The following is a 24,613-nucleotide window of genomic DNA, read 5'->3' on the forward strand; positions in this document are numbered from 1 at the left end:
CCACTGCACAAATATCAAAGTACTCCGAAGTCCATCATTCAATTGCCGGCATAGATCTCAAAATAAGCACATGATGATCCAATGGTAGATTTGCCTGACCCATCCTATGATGGGATGGCAGTCGGGTTAGGTCTGGTCGAAAATGGATCAAGTTGGATGCAAGTTAGATTAAAAATTTCTCAACCCAACCTTAACCACTTTATTAAAAAAACCAAAAATTTAAATTTAAACCTGACATATTTATTAAACTCGTAGCCCAAGCTCAATCCAACCTACATAAATTGTTTATTAGATAGGTTCCAAATTAAATATATTAAGTGGGTTTTTAATAGATTAAATGAATTTACGCAGGATTAAATAGGTTTGACACATCCAATTAAAAAGGACAAAAAGAGGTTAAGCAAAGTTTAAACGGATTAAACAAATCTTAAACAAATTAAATAGTCCGGATCACAGTCCTACTTAATTATTAAATAGGTTAATTAAATGAATTAAAGATCTAAATCCGAATCCCACCTATTTAATAAACAAGTTTGTTGATCTATTTATGATCTAAATTCATTTATATCAAATCTGAATCTATTTAAAGCAAATCCTTTGCCGATCTAATCGATAGATCAAGCCATAAATTACCATCCTTAAATTTTTATCTTACTTTTAATTGTCCTTGAGTCAAAACCACTACGAAATTAGCAGCTAAGGAGGGCGCAACAGAAGAATCAGCGGGCCTGCATTAAGTTTCTTCTAAGGCTTTGAAAGGAGTCGAGATGCGACACGTACGACCATTTTCCAGCAGTAACACCATGTAAACTCACAAAAAATGGAGCTTCTTGTGGTACTTTTGCCTCTTCCAACTTAAATGAAGTGTTTACATCAAAGAAAATAAGAAATGAAAGGAGTACCCTTAATGGTCTTGGATACGCTTTGCTTGGTCTTGAGGCCCTCTTGGTTCCCATTGATTCCTATCGAGGCGTTTTCCAGAGCGTGGAAGCAACCCTGGTGATGGAAGACATGCACGGATTATGGAAACAATGGCCATATAAACTATACATGTGTAGAGTAATTTATAAGATTGGAATCGGATTGGATATAGATTGAATATAGATTGGATATAGATTTGTTTTATTTAACGAATATAGATACGGATACAGTTGTTGTTAGTCGGATGCAAAGGTTTATATTTATATTTATTTTAAACAAGAATGGATACAAGTCGGATATCGAAAGTATGAATATAAATAAGTATTTAAATCAGATAATTAAACTTTATGACTACAGAATCAAAAATATTGCAAGGTGGATAATAAATCAAATTAATAGCATGTTAATATGATAATTTATTTTTATTAAGAGTTCATGAGTGCTATATAAAATTAAATAAAGCTACAAATGGAATCGGATATTTGAATTCGGATTGGATAGTTGTCTATCCATATCCATATCTATTTTTTTACAGATATGGATATGGATACAAATATTAGTCGGATGTTCAAATTTCTATCCATATTTTAATAGTTTTAGATACAAAAATAAATTCGGATGAAAATTATCTGATCCACTTTCACCCTTAGTAACTCATCAAGGTGATCGATGGTCCAAGCGGATTGAGGTCCAGCACAACTCATCTTAGCTTTTCCTTCATCTCTCGACAAGATTAGTAGAACAAAATTTGAGAATGGAATATGATTCTAGGGCGAAACTTCTCTTTTGTTGATATATAGTTCAATTGAGCAAATTGAGTTTTAATTTTGTTTTTTCCTGCAACAAAAGGACACTAGGATCGTGGGTGTCATTCTCAATTTGATGGAAATCATTCTTTTAACTTGTTGGAAATCATATCTTGATTATCTCGGCACCAGATTAGGTAGATATGTGCAGCTATAATTCTTTGATTTGATGAAAATTATTTCTTGATTCTCTTAGTACCATATTGGATGGATATGGGCAGCTCTATAATCCCATGTAATGAAAATTATTTCTTAATTTTGCCAACTATATATATATATATATTTGTAGATCTTTTCTTTATATGGATCATATCGTTCATAGAGATATTGTTCTCTTTGATACAGAAATATTGATCCCATATGAAGTGTATATATAAGCATGACATCATAGCTAATGAAAACCAAACCTTTTGGCTACAAATTACTTCCTTAACACGGATCATAAAACAACCATTAGATTCACATAACAAGATTAACAAGTTCAGTATTATATCATCGCCCACTTCTCTTCTTTGAAAGAAATATGCATACAAGCAAATATTTGGTAGCTTTCTCAATAGTGCTGAAATATGCACTATTCTAGTTGTTCTCCCAAGGCCCAGTTTCCCAATTATCTTTCCCAACAGCCCCAAAAACTTACATTTTAACCCCAAGGGCAAATTTCAGAGACAAATTTTTCTAGCAAGGATCATCACCCCTATCCAATCCTCCAAAAGGCAGTTTACTCTTGTGGTGTAACCAAGTCATTCATGCTCTTTGATCAAAACAACTTAATTGGTTTTATTGGTGGCTTGCGTCACTGCCCAAGTATCTTTTAGGCTTAGACCCTGAGATTTTGGCATCTATCAATTTATGTTAGTGAAAAGTGGATGGTTGTGTTAATAGAGTAAACATGGATTAGCCTAGTGGTACTGAGCAGAAACTCTAACCTTAAGGTCCCAAGTTCGAATCGCTGCGGCGATGATTAAATTGTGGACCGGAGCTCACTACTTTGGCCACTGCTTGGACTTGAGGTATAGGACCGCTCTTGAACCGCTAGTAGCCGGGGTGGTGCCGGGTGTGACGTACTCACACTTGGGACTCGAGTCAGAGCCCAGAGGGGTAGCTGAGCCGGGCCCATGGGTGGGGGGTATGAGCAAAACCGGTCGGGGTGCCCAACACACGGCCATTTCTGCCCACATCGAACATTCTTCTGGCGGGGCGGGGGCCCAGTGGGGGCTGCTACGTGGGGTTGGACTTGTCCCTTCCTCCCCCCTACCCCTTTTCTTTAAGCAAAAAAAAAAAAAAAAAAAAAAGTGGATGGTTGTGTGCCGTAAAAGTTGCTAGTTATAAAAACTGCACAATAATCTAATATTATTTCAAAATGTTTGTGAATATAGATAGGCCTAACTCAGTTTTTTTTTCTTATGATTATGCTGAATTTACTGATCTAATTTATTATTTTTATAGGATTTTCAGCCTCATCATCCAAACAGGCTCCAAAAAGTTGCACCGAAATCTTTCTGCAAATTATGGATGCCATTATTGCAATTTTGGGGGCGGTCGGACTTTGGGGGGAAAGAAGACAATGCGAGATTGCTGTGTTTGGGTGCATGATGGGAGACAATTGTAGAGAAAAAGCTAAGGATCACCCACCAGAACGGCAGAACACCATTCATTTTACTGGTTTGATGTGGGGGCTGATGATTCTTTGGGGGATAAAAGCAGGGCTCGACTGGCACCACCAATCAGTTCATTTGCTAAATACCGGCTCCAAGGCGGTGATCTTATGGTTGATCTCCACCAGCACTTTTTTATCAGTAGATCTAAGACTGCAAATAGGCCGGATTGACCTGTGATCCGACCCACTTAGATCCGATCTGACTCGACTTAAAGAACATGTAGGGCCGGATCGGGTCCTAAAATTGGACCCGTTCTATTTTTCGAGTTGGGTCTAGATTTATTAAATTCTAACCCGACCCGACCCGACATGTTTGAAAGAGGTCTTTTTTTCCTTTCTCGTTGAGAGGAATCATTATTTGGCACTGGCAGGATCGGAGGACTATTCGATGGACCTTGGTGGAGGATTTAATCAAGTTTGAGTCTGTCACAGGGATTGTTTGGGCGATTGGAAAGATGCCGATCGTGCTACAAAGGTGAAATGGGATCGAAGGGTCGGGGCTTGATAGAGAATCTAGGGCTTCTCGATCTACGAGTCGCCGGAGCGGCAGCAGATCAATTTGCCGAAGGAGGAGGAGGTGGCGGAGAAAGGGCAGGAGGAAAAGTTGTGTAGCTCGTCGATGGATGGAATAGTGATTGCTTAGCGGCAGGATTGGGATTAGATATGGAGGAGTCTGGGGAGATGAGGTGTAGAGCAGGTATAAGGGGTCGTTGGAGACCATGGGTGCACTAGAGGAGTTGCTTTCGATCAGTTAGTTTTTTCTTTTCTAGTTGAAAGTTTATAACTTTTTTCTTTTTACTTTTGTTTAGTGATTTTTTTTGCTTTTTTTTCCTTTCTTTTTTGATTAGGGTTGCAATTTCTTGAAACATACTGGAGAATTGTGACGAAAAGTGGTTTCAAAAGAATTATCCATAAAACAAGATGATTTTTTTAGTCTTTGCGATACTTGAAAATTGTTATGGTCTTGATTCTTTATTACTATGTCTCTATGCCGAATTTATTCAGATATGGGTTTATTTTGTAAAGTTGAATGGACTCGGATCCAACCCGAAGCGGACTCGAATTTTTTAGGTTGTGACCGGATTATACATAGACCCGACCCGAATGACCTGTTAGGTCAAAAATTGTAGTTATGAATCTAATCCAATTCGATCTTTTATTGGGTTGGATCTGGATCTATAATTAGAATCCGATGAAAAAACCAAGTTGGATTAGGATTATTTATGATCTGGTCCGATCCGATCCAACTCATTTGCACTCTTAAATATACGAGAGATGATGGGAGCTGGTTGGAAAGTTGAGCTGGTTCTCGGCTAAAAGGAACAACCGGAGAATCACGCGTGTGAGAAACGTAAGGGACGCTGCTGGTCTCGGGGAGTCCTGGTCACGTTTTCCTTTGGTCCGCTGATGTATGTATGTACTCGTTGCACCCAGCGGGCGCTTACCAGCGTGCAAACTTTTACGGCATCGTCGTTGCAGGGTCATAAATGTGGCTTCCAATTCCCAGTCCTCTTCTTATCCTCCTCGTGCGGCAAATGTGAGTTTGTACGTAATATACGGAGAAAAAGCTCTGAGGCATAGAAGAGCACTGGCGATGAAGAGCTTTTCTTGGCTGTTCTACAGGAAAAAAAAAAAACAAAAACAAATAGCAACTGCAAAATAATGGTATCACTCAGGTCACCATTCACAGTTTTTTTTTTTTTTTTTTTTTGGTTCAACACCATTCACATAGTTGATTGTGATGTGTAATTTCATAAGAGTGCCTACTTAAAACATCAAAAATGATGCTTTATTATCTTAAAGACATAGATGTAATTTCCAATATTATAACAATTCTTATAAGTTATGACATGACAAAAAAAAAAGGCATTTAAAATCATTGCATGACCATCATTATGTTACTGCACTTGCTAATGCAAAGAGAGTCGCCACGTTGACCTTACAGACCCATGCACCTGTGCCCAGTTACATGTGCTACTACGGGCCTATAAAGGCCCCACAGTTGCCCAAGCACCTTGAAAGGATGGACTTCTCCCTCTGTCAATTAACCTTGGCACAAGCCCATGAATTAATCAATGAGAGATGACTTTGGAACTTTTCAATGGGGACTTTAAGAATACTTCTTGGTGTGGATGTGGAGTTCGGCAATCAGGTGTTCTTTTACCTCTTTTAACAAGAATGTTTCTACTATGGTATTATATTTAATGTTATACTTGCAATCATTTCATTTAGTAGAAAACATGAAATATTACTATACTATCAGTTGTCGCCGATCCCATGACACAGACATGGACTGCCTCCATAGACCTGTGAGACAACAGCGCCGGCTTGACTTTGGCTAGATCCTTCGATCCTTAAGTTTAGATGCGGACAAAAGAAAGGAGAAAGAATAGAGAGACAGAGTCTTCCTTGGCAATGATAATTTTCACACTACCTTCTTGTTGGAGGACCAATAGATTTATTTATAGCTAGGATCCCGCATCTACAGTGAATTGTATTCCAATAAACTCAGGGTGTGTCTAACAAATTGCAAACGTAGCGTAACAATCTTGAGACCTTGCCATAATAACTTAACACATGATAAGATTGCTGAGACTATATATAAGTTTGAGGCAGAAGGGCTGAGCTGCTTCCTACACGGAAAGATCCTGCTCGGCTTACATGGCCGAGGTGACCGAACTAAGCCAAAAGATATCAGGCTTGGAGGTTCGTCGCTTTAGGTCCGCTAATCTCGACAAAGGAGATCCAACCATAATGCGTTACAGAGTTTCTAGATGCACCTGAGCTACCATGAGTTTTGAGTTGGACAAATCTCATCATGCCATATTATCTTGGTCATTGACCGCCATAACACAATCTATTTAGCACTCAAGTCGGTAAGTATTGTTTAATATATATCAGCTCATCCAAACTCTCATTTCATGTTTGAAAGCTAAAGATTTCCTTAATAAATCTGTGGACCCTTGCATATCTCAAAAAGAAAGAAAAGAAAAGAAAATCATCCTCATTTTAAAAGCAGTAATATTATATCAATAAATTTACTTTACATATTGAAATGAATTGGATATCTTTATCTTGGCAGGCGGTTCCTTTATTCTGATCAGAGATTGCTCTGCTTTACGTTCATGGAACACTCCATATTCTCTTCCATCTAGTTATAATGTCAGGGTCTCTGTGGCAAATATAATGAGCTATTTTGCATTAAATACAAAGCCGCGGGATTGGAAGCTATCACTTAGCCTTGCTAGAGTGATGGCACCAATCTTGTAACCTTGTTCTTCTTTAATTACTGAGTATCTCGCAAATCTCATTGAGATTGAGAAATTAATGGAGAGTTTAGCAATGCTTAGGAAGATGACTCACAAAGCCGAGAAGGTAGATTTAAAGTTTCAAGAGATTGTACTTGCAAGTAATGACACGACAAGCATCCGTTTCATGATCCCATGAATCGACCAAGTCATCCACAATGTTTTTTTTTTTTTTTCATAGCAATTCTAATCGTCCAACAATTTGCAGGCATTAATGCTATAATGGTTTCCATACTTGTCCTACTTTAGATAATCGGATTTAAAAACAGGGGTTTTGCTTCTGTGCATATTTATTATTTTTATTCAGAAATTAAAACAAATGCCACACATGAAGTATATTATAGGAAAAATACTAGGGTAACCTGTTGTCGACTAATTATATTTTCATATTTCTACAAAAAAGTTGAAGTAGAAAACCTCATATCAAAAACCCCTTTGCCTACACCCTCCACCACTTTGGTGGATATGGTTCGATATTGAGAAACCATGCATCAAAAACCCATTAATACCCTGTTAGACTCTATTAATATAGTATTTATGATTGGATTTAGACTCCTAGTTCAATAAAGACATCAAGGCTTAAACAAGAAGAACTTATAAAATTTCATGTGGGCATATTTTTATTCCTACAACGATTATACACCGGAATATTGATACATAACTAATAAACCCAATTAATACCTTTTGTCCATCATTTTGATGTGAGATCTTAGGTTGTGATAGAAGTCTTAACTCAATCAAATCTTTATTTTCTCATCTCGAACAAAATTCTACCTTCGGGTCAAAGCTCTAACTCATAACTAATGCATTTGAAGTTTGGGCAAAGAAATTTGACCCCTTTCTAGTCCCAATTAAACAACCTTTGTCCCAAACCAAGTTGGATTGGGTCAACTTTTATTTTCAGGTTAACAGTTGCCACCCTTTGGGCTAAGATTTGCAGCAATCATTGCAGCAGCATAACGTTATTTAGGGGAACTCGCACTGAACCAGGCCATCCTTGTCGCACTGAATCGCAATGTTTTTTTTTTTTTTTTTGAGTGGAAAAGAGAGGATAAATGGAGCCACCTGGCTTTTATTGATCAAGATGAAATAATCACAACTTAGAAGAGAAGAAGATCAGTTATAAGTGAAGAGAGATGAAAGTATATAGCAAGAAAAAAATTCTAGATTACCAGAAGTACAACTCATGAGAAGGATTGGATGGCTTCTTCCATGTTGTCAACTCTTTCCAAAGAATACTGAAAAAAATTCTAGTAGCTTGATCTTCAGGAATATCCTTGATCTTGTTCCATATCCCCTAAAAGACTAAAATGTTGGCACCATCTTATGATTGAATAAAATAGCCCATTCTTTGAAGTTATGAATACCAACAAAAGATGGAGAAGGGAGGGGTTCTACGCCTATTTTTGTAGTGCCTCGAACGATGTTTTTTACCTAGAAGCTCTTATCCTGAGTTTCCTTAAGGTCAACTTCGATGGATGCATGCTTGATGATGATAGAAGAAGTGTACATGCTTCATCATTAAGGGCTTTGATTCTAGGGTGATTGCTGCTAGCGTTTGCCAAATCTTCGACACCTTTATTCCGGAGGCGGAGTTGAGAGCGGTATGGGCATGTTTGGGTTATGTATGGTGTGTTCTGCAAGCTAGAGCAGTCCTGCTGGAGGGTAACTCAACTACGGTGATCGGCTAGATCTAGAAAGGCACCGATGGCGTGGGTGGGTGCCACCCATGCTCTAGAATATCTGGGCTATGGTGAGAGGTGATGTTGTGTTCCATGTCAAACACATCTACATAGAGGCTAATGGGGCCGCGAATTGGGTGGCCTCGTTCATGACTGATCGCTCTAGAGGAACTCTATAGGTCAGAAAAAGAGAGCTGCCTGTAGCACTTCGTGATGTATTGTTTTTTGAGTTTTTTAGATGTATCCATATAAAAGGATATAAGCTATCCGTTGTAGCGAAAAAAAAAAATGGTAAGAAGAATGCTTGTCGAGAAAACTCCTTGCATTTCTTTTTTCTTGCTCTTTTACAGTATCCTCGCTAGATTACTTCCACTCTTGACAATGTCTTCCATCAATGTCTTCACATAACATGCTTTTGATTTAAAACTGGAGGAAAGCATTATACTTCAATCATATAACTCCACTTAAATCCTGGTCTCACATTCCAAACATCATGCATGTTCTTTTCTTGCCCAATTTTATCTTCCTAAACATCATGCTTCAACCATCTCACCCAAGTTATATCATTGTGTCAAATTCCCAAACCTCATGCTTTCACTCTCTTCTTTCCATCCCCATCTCACAATTTACGCCGAGAGCAGAGTTTGACACTTTACCTGCTTGGTGACATGACATGCAATCATGGAGCCATCAGTACGAGCCCAGAGCACGTGGGAAGCACAAGTTGAAACTCGAAAAGTTAAAAATATTAAAAAAGACTGTGCGTGACTTGAAGTTATAAAAGAAAAAAAAAAAAAAACGCCAAAGTAAACTCACCGAGCTCTCTTTTTCTCGCTTCATCCTCTTCACGTGATTCAGCCCCGCATGCAGGTGGCTGCCATAATTCGCACCTTCCTCCAACCTGTGGGGTTGCATCAGGCCGGGTCACAAAAGAACACGACATCATCATAAAGCTGGCGTGGGCCAACCTCCTCCCAGGGACCACCAAACCTAAAGAAACGAGAGACGACGCCGTACTACAACAACGATGCCTCGACACCCAAAAAAAAAAAAAAAAAACCTCTACGTCGTAAAGGTTTCTTAAGCACCTAAAAAACGAGAGGACCCCACCCAGGGTGGCAGTGGAAAGGGCGCAGATGCTGGCAGTGGAGGCCTCTCGTGCGATCTGTTTGGATAGATCTTTAACAGTTCAGAATATCTGGGGCCCTATATCTGCTTGTAGAGCGTTCCATATAATGTTTTTCACCTGGAGCATCCACCCCCGAGTTTCCTCAAAATCAACTTCGATGGATACGTCTTGCAGGGCGAGGACTGAATTTTAGGATGATCACGGCCGAGGGCTGCCACTTGTTTGATACCTCGATGCCAGCAGCGGAGTTGAGAGCGGCTCGGTCTGGATTGAGCTATATTCGGCGTGTTTTGCTGAGATAAGAAATTCTCTTGAAGGGTAACTCTGTGACAGTCATTGGATAGATGATAGATCCTACAGGCTTCGATTAGGATTGACGGTTACCACTCGCTGTTAAGAGACATTCGGGCCATTATTTATAACAAGATGGTGATCCAGGTAAATCATGTGTTCAGGGAGTCAATGGGGCCGTGGATTGAGCGACTTCCTTTGTTGATGACCACTCAAGAGACTACTTATGGGTGGGCGAGACGGAGTTATCTATTGCTCTCCGTGATGTATTACTTTTTAACTTTTTTAGTTATATCCGTACGCGTTATGTATATTTTTATTTTAGCAAAAAAAAAAAAAGAGGAAGGGAAAAAAAGCACATGAGGAATTCATTATTGCTACAATGCTCCCGCTGAGATCGGTTGGCATTTAGTTAGAGATAAGAATAAGAACAAGCGTTGGGGGACAAGGAAGGGTGGGTAGAACTCTGGGTTGGGTCTTCGAGCCTCTGCTAAGGGAAGGGAATGGAATGCTATTTTCCTTGGAATGAACGATGCGGTTAGAAATGCCAGAGGGCATGCATGTCAGTGCCAATGGAGCAAAATATATATATATATATATATTAATAACAATAAATGAGTTCAAGCCATTTTCATTAATTTAGAAGGGGTGGACATGCCCATTTCTTTTTAAGATGGCACCAAGTGTGATCATGACTGTGAACAGGCAGATTTACCACGACTGATATTTCTGCTAAACAAAAATAGCATATGGCAACAAAAGTTTAGTAACACTCAGAAAAATGCATCAAAATAAATGCTCTTCAATAATGATTTTAGGCAGTATTATAAAAGATGCATAATATTGCAGCAATTCATTAAGAGTGTTGCTAAAAGTTATTATATAACGATGGTATCTTAATTATAACCGCTACTAAAAGGTCTATAATGTCGTGATGGTTATTTATAGAAATTGCTAAAAAAAATTTATATTACGATGGCATCTTGTAAGAATAATATTTTCTGACTAAATAGAACTTAATTGGTAATATATGTAGTTTTATTGTAGAATACTAACTATTTATTGATGAAATAAATGCTGCCATCTATATATTATTGTATAACTAATAATTTTCATTATTAATTATATAGTTTATTTTTATGATAAATTAGTATCATTGCAAACTAATTCAGAGTTTTTGTGATGATAATATTTAACCACTAAATATGTATTTGAATTTTTTAGAAAAGATATTACAAATATTTAATAAATTTTAAAGCTAATAAGATTTCAATTATATATATTGACTACTATATATTCTATTTCTACTTGACAAATTTTAATAGGCTAAATAAGCTTGGTTTAACTTAATTTGGCTAGATCTATTTACTGAATGGGTTGCAAGATTGGTCAAATTAGATAATAGTTGGAGAAAATGTAGGTCAGGTTAGGCTTAGAATTTTTAATCTATTTTATAATATTAGTGATTATTAATGTATTATAAATAATCTATCAATATAGCAAGGAGTATAATATCTTTTGATTTTCTTTAAAAAAATATCTTTGATGCTTATTGGTTATTAGAGGTTAAATTGATTATAGATCATATTTTTACCCCTTTTTTTTGATGGAGTAAATACGCTATTTTCAACTTGATTTCATCCTATGAACAAGTTATGAAGTCAAGATAGTTTAATAATTAAATAAAAGTAATTTTTAATACAAGATCTACTATCGTTATTGCATACAAAGCACCATAACCAAGTAATAGTCTATAACATAATTATTAAAAATTTGCATGGAAATTGATTTAACCAAGAATTTGGATCACCGATCCAACTTGATTTGTATTAAAAATATATACAAAACTTAAAAACTATTTATATAAAATGTACAGTATAGGATATTAAAAAGATTCTATATCAAGTGCCATTTCTTTTTAATTATAGTATGAATAAGGAGAAATGTGAATTATCTACTTTTAAAGAACTTTATAAAAAAATATATACATTTATAGAAATATGTTGAAAATTTTGATATTTTTAAATATTTTAAATAAAAAGGTTTTCAAAATGTTATAAAGAATAAAATAAAGTAATTTATTTTTTATTTTCTTTCGAAACGAAAAGGATTGAATTTTTTTAAAAATAATTATTAAAATTAAAATATCATAATATATTTGAAATAAGTATATTTTACAAGTTTTGAATAAGTATAATAATCCATTACTGCATCATTGAATGCATGAGTTATCTATGCATCTAGACAGGGCTATAGTTTGATTCAAAGATAAATAGATGACAAGGTTTATTTTAGTTACCTGACCAAACAACTCCTATTAAATATAAAGTCGGCGTTTTCGAAAAATGGTTGCCTTCTTTCGGAAATGAGAAGTTTGCATAACAGCCTTGTGGATAGAAGAACTAAGGACATTTTTGGATGCCAGAAGATTTTATTAGCCATGGATTTTGCTTCTGGAAATTATAAGAGAGGAGCATGATTGAAAGAGATGGCGGGGTTCCAACTAGAGTAACCAATCCCTATATCTTAAGTTAAAAATACCATGAAAAAGGGATCATATTTTCTAAGAAGAAGACCCATTGAAACATCTTGATAGATGTATAATTTCTTTCGAGATCCAAACATGCCTTTAGAAATCCCAGTATTTGGTCTAAAGCTATCTCCATTTGCTAGGGAGTATGAAAATTTGTCTCACCAACATTCCTTAACCCCATATCTCATTCCACAAACAAATACACATAAAACACAATAAAACAAATGTTTTATATACTTATTACACACAACACCAAGTATTGGCTTGTATGCTATTATTTCTCACCTCTTAGATAAACAAGAGGTCAGGGGTTCGATTCCAATTAGTATCGGACCTCATTTAAGCCCTTGTTTACATAAGTCCCTATTTTTTGAGATTAGACTTGGTCTCCCTTGGGGCATGGGTTCCAAACTAAGAGTAAGTGAGACTGGTTGGGTCAAATAGTGGGGTGGCTTTTGAGTTTTGCCTCCCCTATTCTCCTGAATAATTACACATTACATACAGATTCAACATTTTGTACCCAATAGGGTCAAATCTCAGATCCAAGTCAAATCTAGAACATGTAGTTACTTAGTTTTAGTTGGTCTACTTTACCATGGATCTTATTTTTGACAATGGTAGGCCATGCATCGCAAATTATTTCGCAAAGTTACCATTCAAAAAGACAAAATTATTCCATAAAGTAGATGAAGAATCTACTCTTACTAAACAATAGATGACACAGCTTCCATGGTCTGCGCATCCAACCCTCTTCACCAATCTGCAATAGTCTTTGTGCCCATCTAAGCTATATTATACTATAAAAAAAAAGGAGAAAGCATATACCTGTGCTCACGAGCAACCTATTGCACCCTGAAAAAATTAGCTTCACATTTAGCTCATCTAAAACAAACAAGGTGGAGCAAATAATAGCCGTGCGTGATGTATCTGAACCATTCTATATCAACATCCCATTTGGCTACATAACTGCAGAAGACTTTCTCGATCACAATTCAGAATTTCATCAAAAAAAACTAGGTGAAAGGTATTATTCAAATTTCTTTATCTTGTACAAGGACTCAAGATTTATCTAGCGGATAATCAATGTGAGACTAAATACACGTCCACACAGATCCTCACAACTCCTCCTACTTAAGTCCTGCCATTTTCTCTAGGCTAATGATTCAAATTTGTTTAAATACAATTGTAAATACCACAATTAGCTCGTGGCCAATCTTCATGAATCCATGTAGCAGTGTCTTCTAACCTACATAAGCCATGAGTCGGATTAGCTTTGATACTATTTCTATTACAGCTCAAAAAGACTGGCCTTTTCTTGATCCTATATAACTAGTTAAGATTTATCTCGTTGTAAGATTAAACACAGTCTCAGCAGATTCTGGCAGTCTCGTTATCCAACCCCTCTCGCGCATGCTTGCATCCTCCACCCAAATCCTTGTGTACGTTTTCACCAACATTTTTGCAGTCTCACAGGAAAAAAAAAAAAGAATGTAGGTTTTGGGTCCACTTGCCTGCTATGGCCTCCTACAGTGCTCCACGATTAACAATTCGTTCACTGTTCGGTGTTCCAAGTGAACAGCTCATCAGTTTATTTTTTTTTTTTTGGGTGCCCTAGTGGCAGAGTCAGGTAAAGAGAGCTGGCAAAAGAGATGCACCGAATCTAACCGGCCGGGTATCATTCCCATTAATCGCAACCGTTACTTGAGAAAAAAATAAAAAATTATGTTCACCTTACCAACAGACCCACAACGATGTTACGACCCTCACATTATTACTGTGGACCCCACCATCATCTCTCATGGCTCGATCCCCGAGTTCCTTTTTGAGTCAACTCCAGGTCTCTTTAATAATTTGATACCAAACAAAATCATAGCGTCAACGTTGCCGCTCCCTCCGCTCCTTTCCCCGCTTGAACAGCGCCCCCGCCGGCAAAGTCGTGCAACGGCTACCGCAAACTAAGGCTTCGTAAGCCTCACCGCGAAGCACCACACCATCTCAGCGATCGGACTCCAAGGAGGACGAGGCGTAACCGGCAGCGAACTTACTGCTGCCGGGTGAGCGGGGGAACTGACAGGCTCTCGAAGGCGGTGACGGGATTCGACTTCGGAGGGGACAAAAGCCATGGGAAAAAAAGGTCCTCTTTACCTACTCTCTCATCCGCCGAGTCGTCGTCTTTTGCTCTTTTCAGCCTCGCCGCGACGTGGAGAGCGCTGGCGATTTATAAATTTCGGGGTGAGATAAAAAAAAAGCGACCGTGGTAGGGACGGGCGAAGTAGAAGGAGAGGAAAAAAAAAATCGACTTCCCGCCTTTCGCATTTCTTGAAATCTAGAGCGGTGGCGTAGAAAGAGACATAGGAGAAGAGAAGACGAGAGAGGAGAGATAAGGGGGGGAGGGGGGGCGTTCCGAGGAGATGGACACGCCGGAGAGGAGCAAGATCGCGGGCACGCCGCTCTCTAAGTTCGAGGTTATCTCGATTCGCTGCCCTTCTGCTGAAGTCTCGCCTTTTCTTTGATATTATTGCCAATTTTTGGGTTTTCTTGTTTGTTTCTTTGGATTTGGAGGGGACGGGGAGGTCTGGTGTTATGCGGGGGTTTTGGTGGAAAATTGGGGTTTCAGTTTGTTCGATCGGTGAAGTTTGTGCCTATGTGGGTGGTCAATTGGTCTTCTCTCAGGATGGTTTGGATGGCTCGCGGCTTCTTTGTTTTTCTGCTCTATTTTTTCGGGCGTTCTGGATTTTTGTTATTGTTTGTGGGGAAAGATTTGCTTAGTTTGAACTGTTGTTGTTAAAGATTCCTCCTTGAAGAGGATGTTATGTATGTGCTAGAAAAGTCCACTTAGGTAGGTTTTATTTTTGGTCTCTGCTTGCACTCTAGGGTTTAATTTCCTGTTCCTTTCCTCTTGTTTGCATTCTGCGAATTGGCATTTTGGCTCGGATGACTTGGTTCCATGGATCTGCAAGGGTTTGAATTTAATGTACACTCCTACTTCCCTCATTCCGTCTTCCAGGATCCGAGTAATTAACTTATGGATCTGAGTATTCCCTACTCTTATTCTTAAAAATGAGGGGATAATCCAAATGATGCAGCAGATATTTTGAGTTTTGCAGGCCTTGGTACCTCTTTCGTTCTTCCTCCACTGATGCAGCCCTTAAAATGCTTTGGATGGCCTTTGTGTGCATCAAATTGCTTGGCCTTCTATCTATCTTTAAGAATATAGTTTGATTAGGATAATATTTGGCAAATCTTTCTATATGAGAAATTATTTTGGCTTTGCGTTCGTGCTGTTACTGATAGCATTTGCTTTGTGCAATAATGATGCGAATGTAGGCTAGTTTTCTCGATTCAATTCACGTCTCATGTTCCATGACTTTTTTCTCATGCGTTTCCTATCATATTACTGGCAACCTCCTTTTAGTCAATGCTGCTGTTCTGCCATTCTGTGATATCTCAATTAATATTCACTGGCCCTTGATCTAAGATAAGAGGATAGTTAGTTTCTATTTTTCAGAGTTCATATGTATTTTTTTTCTCCTTATTCGAACTAAAATCTGGTTGAAGATTACATATCCCTATCAGCTGGTTGAGGATAAGGTTTGTTCCTTCCAGTTCATGACCTCCTTTCTCCTGGTATTAAGTATAGGTGTATAAAACTGTTTGGTTTCTCAGTACCAGAAGTATGGCTTATATAGTATGTTGAATTGCTCACGGAGATTTAACAGGTTTCAGGGGTTATTTTCCTATTGATTTTGTTTATTTTTGCAGGATTCTCCCGTCTTCAACTTCATCAATAGTTTGTCACCTATCCAGCCTGTCAAATCCTTAGATTCCGTACACAGTGCGCAATCATATCTGCCTTCTATTTCTTCCATCTTTAGTTCACCACATGCCAATTTACAAAGGGAATCAAAACTTTTGATAAGGTATATAATCATCTTGGTTGTGCATTTTTATAACCTGCTGTTGCCTATTATAAATGCTTAGCTCTCATTGTGCGTTTTTCTCTTTTCATAGGAATTCTTTTCCAGACTTCTCAAAATATGAGAGTTCTTCTGATAATGTGGATGAAAGCAACCTAAGTACAGGGGCCCTAAATGCTGTTAGACTATCCAGATGCACTGTTATTGCCCGAGAAAATTGCAGTATAATATGCTCACTTAATGAAGCTACTATCGACCCTCCTGATGAATGTTCGACTCTACCTAGTAATTTGTCTCAGCCTGAGCAGTATTACCCTGGTAGTCCCAACCATAATACTGCACCTTGCTTTGGTATCAAAATGGATGTTAAGTTGGATATTGGCCATGCACCACTAGAACTGGTTCGCTTTGTTCAAAATGGTATGGACAAGAGAAAAAGTTTTTATGCTTCTGAAACCGAGTTTCTGGAAAATCATCCACCAGAGCACAACAGAGATGAAGTGGTAGGGTGTGACTGGGAGAATTTAATTTCTGATAATGGTGATAGCCTGTCGATTTTTGATTCCAATAATGAATCAGAGGCTTGCAAAGGGCCTATTGAGAAATTAGGAGATTCTTCAAAGCTTGCAGAGGACCTTGAACGTTCACAGAAAACACAACCTGAAGAATCTTTTGGTCCTTGTGTCCAAACTGCTTCACAGGATCCTCCAGTCAACTGTAGCGAAGAAAATGGTAAGGAAGATGAAACAGATCATACCCCGCAAATTCTTTCAGACACTTGTCAAACTCAAGTTGCATTGAGTGATCAGATCGAGAAGACAGCCAATGGAAACGGTGATCACATTCAATCAGGCCACAAGGTAGATCTTCTTATCAGAAATCATGGATACAGTAGTTGACATTTTCTCCCTGCGCACTTTGTTTCTTGTCTTTAGTTTTTTCCCTATTCTAATTTTGTTATTTCATCATATGACTAGGATGTCATATGGTTCAAACAAATTGCATATTTTTGTAACAGTTTCTTTTTTGGGAATTTAGCCCTTGAGACCCTTCCTCTCATTCTGCTACGAGCCTGATATATTCAGTCTTTTTAGTGGACTTATTTGCTGCTCACTCATTTGGGAAGATGGGTAGATAATAAACTGCATTGGAAGTTCTGTTATTACAGAGCATAGAATTGTAGGTTGTTCCTTGGATCCTTCCTTAAGAGGAGCAGCCTGGGATGATGACTAAGCTGTATGCTTTATTGTTCCTCCTAGAGTTGTGGTGGGTTGAAGGTGCCTTAAAATCATGCTGAAAATAGTACTTTAGTGAATGAATTGCAGCTTAATCTATGGGGTAGTTTGCTTTACTGTTTTGATTGAGATGTCATTCATCACTTATACCCACCCTTTACTTGCAAGTATCCAACTACTCACTGTTGACAAATTGTGAATGATGGCTACAATGAAACATCTCATTTTATTATATTTGTCATGTCCAGATACTGCAGTTTGTGACGTCTAAAATGGTCTTGCCTTCCAATAATTTGCATGTTCAGTGTCCTCCTGGGTAATTTCCTTTTATCAGCCCAATATTTTATAGTCCGACTTCATGGAAGAGCATGTGGATTGGGTCTTGCTTATCCAATTTGACCTGCATCAATTATAAGCTTAAGAATGTGCGGTGACTGTTGCTAATTCTCTTCTATAGTTGACTTGGAAAAGCATGTGATTAGGTCTTGGTTATCCAATTTCAGCTGCATAAATTATTTGCTTAAGAATATGCGGTGACTGTTGCTAATTCTCTTCTATAGGTTGACTTCCAACAACAGCGTGGCATGCGAAGGCGCTGTCTGGTTTTTGATACAGCTGGATTTTCTAAGAAGAATTTGCAAGACAACTCAAACTTCCATTCCTCAACCTCATTGCTGTCAAATGAGAAAATGGCTTCTGATGATAAATGCTCCAGGCCTGGAACTAGTCATTCACCATGTGTGTTGCCTGGTATTGGGTTACATTTGAATACTCTTGCAACAACCTCGAAAGACCGACTGGTCACTCAAGAGACATTGGCTTCTGGGAAACAATTAAAGAGCATGCCATGTTCTGTTGGCCCCTTTGCCCCGACAACATCTGGGCAGAAAAGCAAGTCCTTGGCTGTTGAGAAGGATATGAGTCCTACTGGAAATGAAGTCCAGAACCTTCAGATTGTGCATGATGATGCATCTCAGGTTCCTGCACTTGGAAATGGTGAGGAGCTAAATCAAGGCAGTCCAAAGAAAAAAAGGTATATTATCAGCTGCCACTGGATTATTGCCTCGTTATCTCTGTCTTTCAATATATAACTGGTTCTGAAAAATCATGAGCCAGGCGCAAGTCAGAAAATGGTGGTGAAAGCGAGTCATGCAAGCGTTGCAATTGTAAGAAGTCAAAATGCCTGAAACTGTAAGATTCCTTCTGGCATTTCATATTTATGTAAATCTGGAGTTATATAACATAAATCTTGCAATTAGTTGATATATGCCATTCTTTGTCCCTCATGTTTTTCATAATGTGTCCCTCATGTTTTTCATAATGTCGGGCTAATACCAAAAAAATTCTTCATTATACTAGGAAATTCCTGAACCTGATAGCTTGATTTATTTTTCTTACTTAGGATACTCTTGGGCAGGTAAATTGAAATTCCAGTTATCTTAGTACTGCTTATATAGTTAAAAATTCTAAATCTTAACTAGATTTTTTCTTCACAGTGTTTCATAGACTCAAAGATTAATCTTATCAGTACAAGTTATGCTCGGTTTTTATGTTGATCAAGCCTTACCCCCTCCCCTTATAATTGTTGGAGAATGTATCTTCTCTGACCTGTGTGGCATCTTTTAACTTATAGCCTTTTTTTATTATTATTTTTTGGTTGGAAAGAGACCTGCAGGCAATGGGCTACACAAACATGCTAGCCCCCTCTGCCAAATGCCCCTAACCTTTCCATCTCTGCTAAAGGCAGGATAAGAACCTAGATGTCAGGTACAACCAACAAGAGACCTTACAAGCAAGGTGAACTGGTACCTTCCTTGTGAAAAGAGAAGGCAAGGGCTATAACACTTTCTGTAATTACATTTTTTCTATGAGCTAAGTCATTTCTGACGTAGTTCTGCCTTTTGTATTATCTATCCCCTGATTTGATATTACTTCTAAAGGAGATAAGTTTTGCATGTTCCTTTTCACCAAATTTACATTAAAATGGTCAGCTGCTGGTCAGATATTGTTGGATGTTTGGAAGTATCTTGTTTTTTTTTAACCTTTTTGTTAATGTTGGTTTGATTTCTATGATAAAATTAATCTTCTGGGAGAGGAGTTTGTGTTATTTGTGGTGTTTTAATGTTATTGTCAGAGCTTCTTGTATGCATATCTTAGAAGTTAGTGTATCTTTCTTTTTAAAGCAAACTTGTTTCATAGTGTAATGTAAAATGGTCTATTATTCTATGACATTTCATACAGTTACTGTGAGTGTTTTGCTGCTGGAGTCTACTGTTCAGAGCCCTGCTCATGCCAAGGATGTTTTAACAAGCCAATTCATGAGGAAATGGTTCTCGCTACTCGCAAGCAGATAGAGTCCCGCAATCCTCTTGCATTTGCTCCTAAAGTGATTCGGACATCTGAAACCGGCCAGGAAATTGGGGTAGGTAGTTTGCCTGACATCTTTTCCTACTTGCTTCTGTCCCTCTCTTTCCCCCATCTGTTTCTCTCCTTATCCTTTTCTCTTGCTATTAACGAGATCACGTTTTGGTACCCTTCAGGAAGATGCTAACAAGACTCCAGCTTCAGCCCGCCATAAAAGGGGATGCAACTGCAAGAAGTCAAATTGCCTGAAGAAGTACTGCGAGTGCTATCAGGTTCTGCCTCTTGGCTCTCTAAACATGCTTTCTCTGTTGTATGTTATCTGATACTGGAAGCTGGTTTCTCTTTTAAGGGTGGTGTTGGATGCTCTATCAGCTGCAGATGTGAGGGATGCAAGAATGCCTTTGGAAGGAAAGAGGGTGAGTGTTGTGCGATATATCCACACCTTAGATTGTTTGTGACTACTTGAGTGCCACTTTCCCTGGATGAGTACTTATGTTCCGCTTCCTTTCAAATTTGCAAACAGCTTTACTAAATGATTCTTTGTTTCTGCTTTGTTGTCATGCCTTTTTTCCTGCACCTGTATCTTATTTGATTACCAGATTTGGCTCAATTGCCATCATGTTTTGTCAAAAATACTTGGTTTTCTGCATTGCAATATTCTGAAGTTGGAGATCATGAAAAGTGATTTATTGAATTCTTAGTTCTCACTCATTCCCTTGGCATTTAAGGAATCTTGGAATCAACCATTATGTTATCACTTCACAAGTTCACATGCTCTTTAACATATTTGTAGTTTCCTTTTATTATTTTTTTCCAGCTTGGTAAACATTTCGATGGTGATGGAATGGGAGTTAAAATTGACACTCAGGAAGCAAGGGGGCTTTATAATATTTCAAGATGCTTCTCATTATGTTTGGTTTGATAGGATGAAAAGGAGTAGAAAATATAGATGATATTTTTTTTTGGGGATGGGAAGAAGATTTAAATGATACATAGATGAGACAATTATGTAAAACATGCAGAGTGTTTAACTTTCTTCCAATATATGCAAGAAGAACTTGAATGAAGAAACCGCAAGGAGGGCCCTGGGGAAGATTAAGATTGATAAACAAGAGGAAAGAGGTTGATCTCAACACCTTTCAAAAGATGAACCTATTTCTGTCAGTATCAAATATTTAACTGCAAATTTGGAAATCCATATGTCCCGATATTTAACAGTGTATAATTACTTTAGAGATTGTTTTTAATGCAATATATATCTTTTGAGTTTTTTAACTTAAAATTCATGATCTCAATTCCACACTTTTCCCAGATTCCAAATTTTTTATTTTTGGTATTTTTGATTTTTTAGGAGGTGATCAGTTGTTAGGAGATAGCTCATTAAAAAAAGTCAAAGAAGTAAAACTCTTAAATTTGGAAAATTCTTCTAAAGTTGAATATTCCAATTCCGTGGTTTCCAGAATCTTGCAATCTTTTATTAACACAAGCGAATGCCATTACTGTCTAAAATCATATCTTTGAATTACAAAATTATTTTAAATAACAGGGTACATGATTATGTATACATCTGAAAACATTCTAAAACACTAATTTTCTAATTAATGAACTACTGACTCTCTAGGGTTCTCAGCACTGTCTTTGTTAGATAGTGATTCATTAATGTGTAGTTAGATTGTAGAAATAAAGTAGTCTTTGCACATTACATGAGAGGACCATAACCCATTAAAGTTGTATATATTGGTATGTCACTTCCTCTTTTTATGTTAATGGCATTGCTCCAACTCCTGCTTTCTAGATTTTATGACGTCATTAGTGAAAATTGTCATCTTGAAAATGAATGTTGAGTTGGATATCTCTGCCATTGACTCTGTCAACTGTAATTTTCTCCTGCTAATGAACATTTAGCTCGCTATTCCAGACGATTGGATCGTTGGTTCACCTAGAGGGAAGTTGACTTTCTTTTTAGACCATACTGATGGCTTAGTTCCTGAGCGTATCTATTTTAAAACACTAAACTTGACATATCCAGTTCCTCTTCTGCCTTCTCATTTTGGAAAGGTGGCACTGAAATTTAGAAGGGTTGCCATGATCTCTAAAGAGCCATATGAATGTTCTTTTATTTCTAGGGATCGGATAACTCATTTGTAAGGACATGCCACTTCAGGCTTTGTTTGCAGCATAGTGAGAATAATGGTGGAGGGTTTACGGGTATCTTATCACAGTGAGTTTTCAGTTCAATATCCTATTCACATGTCTCATTATGCCAAGCATTTTCTTGTGGTGCTGGTCATGCTATCACTGCCAAAAGGAACTTTTATGATAGAGAGTGTCGATAACTTACATTGTTTGATGCACTTATACTTTTGAGTTTCAGCCACATGGTGCTTTTTATTTCATTCAAAGTCTTTTGCTATGTTTTGATCCCCTTTTTTTTGTCTTTTTAATGTCAGTGTGGATGGTACCTGCTTTCATATTTAAGTATTCTATTATACTTCTGCAGCCATCTTAGACATTGTGTTATCCAAGATCTCTCATCTTTTCTGTATTTTTCAGTTTTCTGACTTGCTTTCCTCGGTGTGTTTTCTCGCTCATGCTCTCATGCAGAGATATTTTTCTCCATTTTTCCTATGATGACTAACAAATGTCTTCTGGTGCCTTGTGTTAAATCTTACTATCACCAACTTTGGCATATGCAACAAGAGTTTGGCTGCTGATTAAAAGCTCCAGCAATATGTTCCTTTCCAGTGCTTGCCACTTCTGGTATGCCTCTCTAGTTAAGCAAATTGGACATGAGGCTACTGAAAGTTTGGTGTCATATCTTTTTTATGCCTTCTCCTTGTCAATTCATAGCCTTGTAAATATGTCTTAAGAGACCAAATTGAAAACCAATTTGTGTTTTCCTGTCGGAAATTCAAGACTACTAACATACATGGGATTACATGGAGTCTACAATGAAATTCATGAGAGTGCCAAATGGAATAAGGGAGAAGCCCAAGGTCTGGTTTCCTCACACAGAGATCTGTGTTAAGTTCTAGTGATGTGCTTATTACTGTGGAGCAGATAATTGACTGGGTCATGGTGAGGTTAAAGGGAATTAGTTATATAATTGGTATTAGGTACATTGTTATGATGTCTGGATGTAACAAAAGTTGGTATCTTGTAGTATGCCTAGTGTCTAGGGCCTCGTATCCCGGAACCTTAGGACCCTAGTGCTCATGAGTGGTATCCCAGATGAGCTGTTAGTGTGGGCGGCCTGAGGATTTGGGTCATTAGATTCTGGGCCAGTGATATGACAGAGTGATGGTTTGCATCTTTTATTTGCCAGCCCATTAGGGAAATTCTCCTATGAGATAGAAGAGATATTTCTTGTTTCCCATGCTGTTTTTAGCTTGTTTATGGTTTTAGCGCCCCCAGCTCCTCTGTTTCCCATTCTGGTTTTAGCTTGTTTATCTTTAGTTGCATTCTTGCCTTATCATGCTTGGACAGGTATTGTTCCGATAGGAGCTGAAGAAATGGAACAGGGACGGGAGGAAACAAATCCTTGTGAGAGGGAAAAGGACAAACCAGATGATGATGGCCAACAGCATGCTAATGTGCAGATTGAAGATAACCATTCTTCTGAAAATGTTTTATCCGTGACACCTTTGCAAACTCGCAGGTTCAGCATTTTTTATGTGTTTTCCCTATTTTGGTTTCAGTAATCTTTTCTGAAAAATAAATACTAGAAGCACCATTTTTTCAGGCCATGTGTCAAACTTCCACTCTTTTCAAGTGCAAAGCCCCCAAGATCTTCTACACTTTCTGTTGGGTTCTCTCCTTGGCTATTTACATCTCAGCCTATCCGAAAGTCTGAAATCCCACTTCCTCAACATAAGCTTGAGAAGCATGTAAGTACCGTTCTTGAGGACGATACTCCAGATATCCTGAGATGCGATGCATCACCAAGCAATGGTGTGAAGACTGCCTCCCCTAACCGAAAGAGGGTTTCACCTCCACATAATGGAATTGGGTTGTCCCCAAGCCGCAAGGGTGGCAAGAAATTGATCCTAAAATCTATTCCTTCATTCCCATCACTCGCAGGTGATATATGTGAAGATTATCCCATGAACCATTCCAACAGTTCTTTTAGTTCATCTACATGTAGCTGAGGTATGCCCCTTTTTTATGCTGTTTAGTATTTTTGCAATATTTTCAAGTTTATCTTTGAGGCATTCTTTATATCTTTTTGAATCAGGTTGTGAAGTTGCAAGGCTGGGTGGCATGTGATTGATAAAGACTGCCATAAATTGCCATTTCTCGCTCCATAAGAGTCCTTGCTCTGGGCCAAAACTTGAGTAGTGTAACCTGGTAACATGTGAAGTATAAACAGCAACGATTTGCTTCAATCAATGTTAAATAACTGAGCTCTGTTCTTGGATGTACCTGTTTTGAGATGCCTGTCTGATATTACTGTTTATTTTCTGCCTCTCAGCACGTGTACTGTTTTCCTACGTCAGTATATTTATGACGAGACCATGGCACATCTCTTTTACATTTTATCCTTCTAAATAGAAGATGATAGATGCCTAGTTCTCTCAACTGTTCTACTGCCATTCTATCTGGTAAGATGATGCATAAACCTTCTGCTTTTGGGTTGGCAATTCGTTGAAGTTGGTAAATTGCTATTTGTTCAAGGTGGTAAATTTGTGCATATGCACGCAAGTGTAGCCAATGCCCCTTTGGTGCATCTTCCCTTTTTATTGTTCTTGATTTGTGTTCCTTTTTCTG

At 37.9% G+C, this 24,613-nt stretch overlaps 1 protein-coding gene across 2 annotated transcripts; it reads left to right on the forward strand.

The window, feature by feature from the left end:
• Window positions 1–14,413: 14,413 nt before the first annotated feature.
• LOC103707333 (protein tesmin/TSO1-like CXC 2) lies at window positions 14,414–24,379 on the forward strand. Of its 2 annotated transcripts, none has more exons than XM_008791772.4 (11): window positions 14,414–14,795; window positions 16,093–16,250; window positions 16,342–17,107; window positions 18,043–18,515; window positions 18,599–18,673; window positions 19,724–19,904; window positions 20,023–20,118; window positions 20,196–20,262; window positions 23,333–23,504; window positions 23,589–23,995; window positions 24,081–24,379. In XM_008791772.4, exons 1-10 carry the CDS (start codon window positions 14,742–14,744, stop codon window positions 23,992–23,994), a joined length of 2,448 nt encoding a protein of 815 aa, XP_008789994.1. In that variant the 5' UTR covers window positions 14,414–14,741; the 3' UTR covers window position 23,995; window positions 24,081–24,379. The 2 variants fall into 2 exon arrangements, with proteins under 2 accessions (XP_008789994.1, XP_038981982.1); XM_039126054.1 differs by lacking the exon at window positions 14,414–14,795 and adding an exon at window positions 14,958–15,169.
• The last annotated feature ends 234 nt before the right edge of the window (window positions 24,380–24,613 follow it).

Source organism: Phoenix dactylifera, chromosome 4 (genome assembly GCF_009389715.1).
Source record: "Phoenix dactylifera cultivar Barhee BC4 chromosome 4, palm_55x_up_171113_PBpolish2nd_filt_p, whole genome shotgun sequence".
Taxonomy (NCBI): Eukaryota; Viridiplantae; Streptophyta; class Magnoliopsida; order Arecales; family Arecaceae; genus Phoenix; species Phoenix dactylifera.

What these genes read in the sequence shown, in the direction of transcription:
- LOC103707333 (XM_008791772.4), top strand. Translation starts at nt 14,742, where the DNA reads ATGGACACGCCGGAGAGGAGCAAGATCGCGGGCACGCCGCTCTCTAAG. An exon ending in ACATTCAATCAGGCCACAAG is followed by an intron (nt 17,108 to 18,042) that starts GTAGATCTTCTT and finishes TCTCTTCTATAG; the next exon opens with GTTGACTTCCAACAACAGCG. An exon ending in AAGTCAAAATGCCTGAAACT is followed by an intron (nt 18,674 to 19,723) that starts GTAAGATTCCTT and finishes CATTTCATACAG; the next exon opens with TTACTGTGAGTGTTTTGCTG.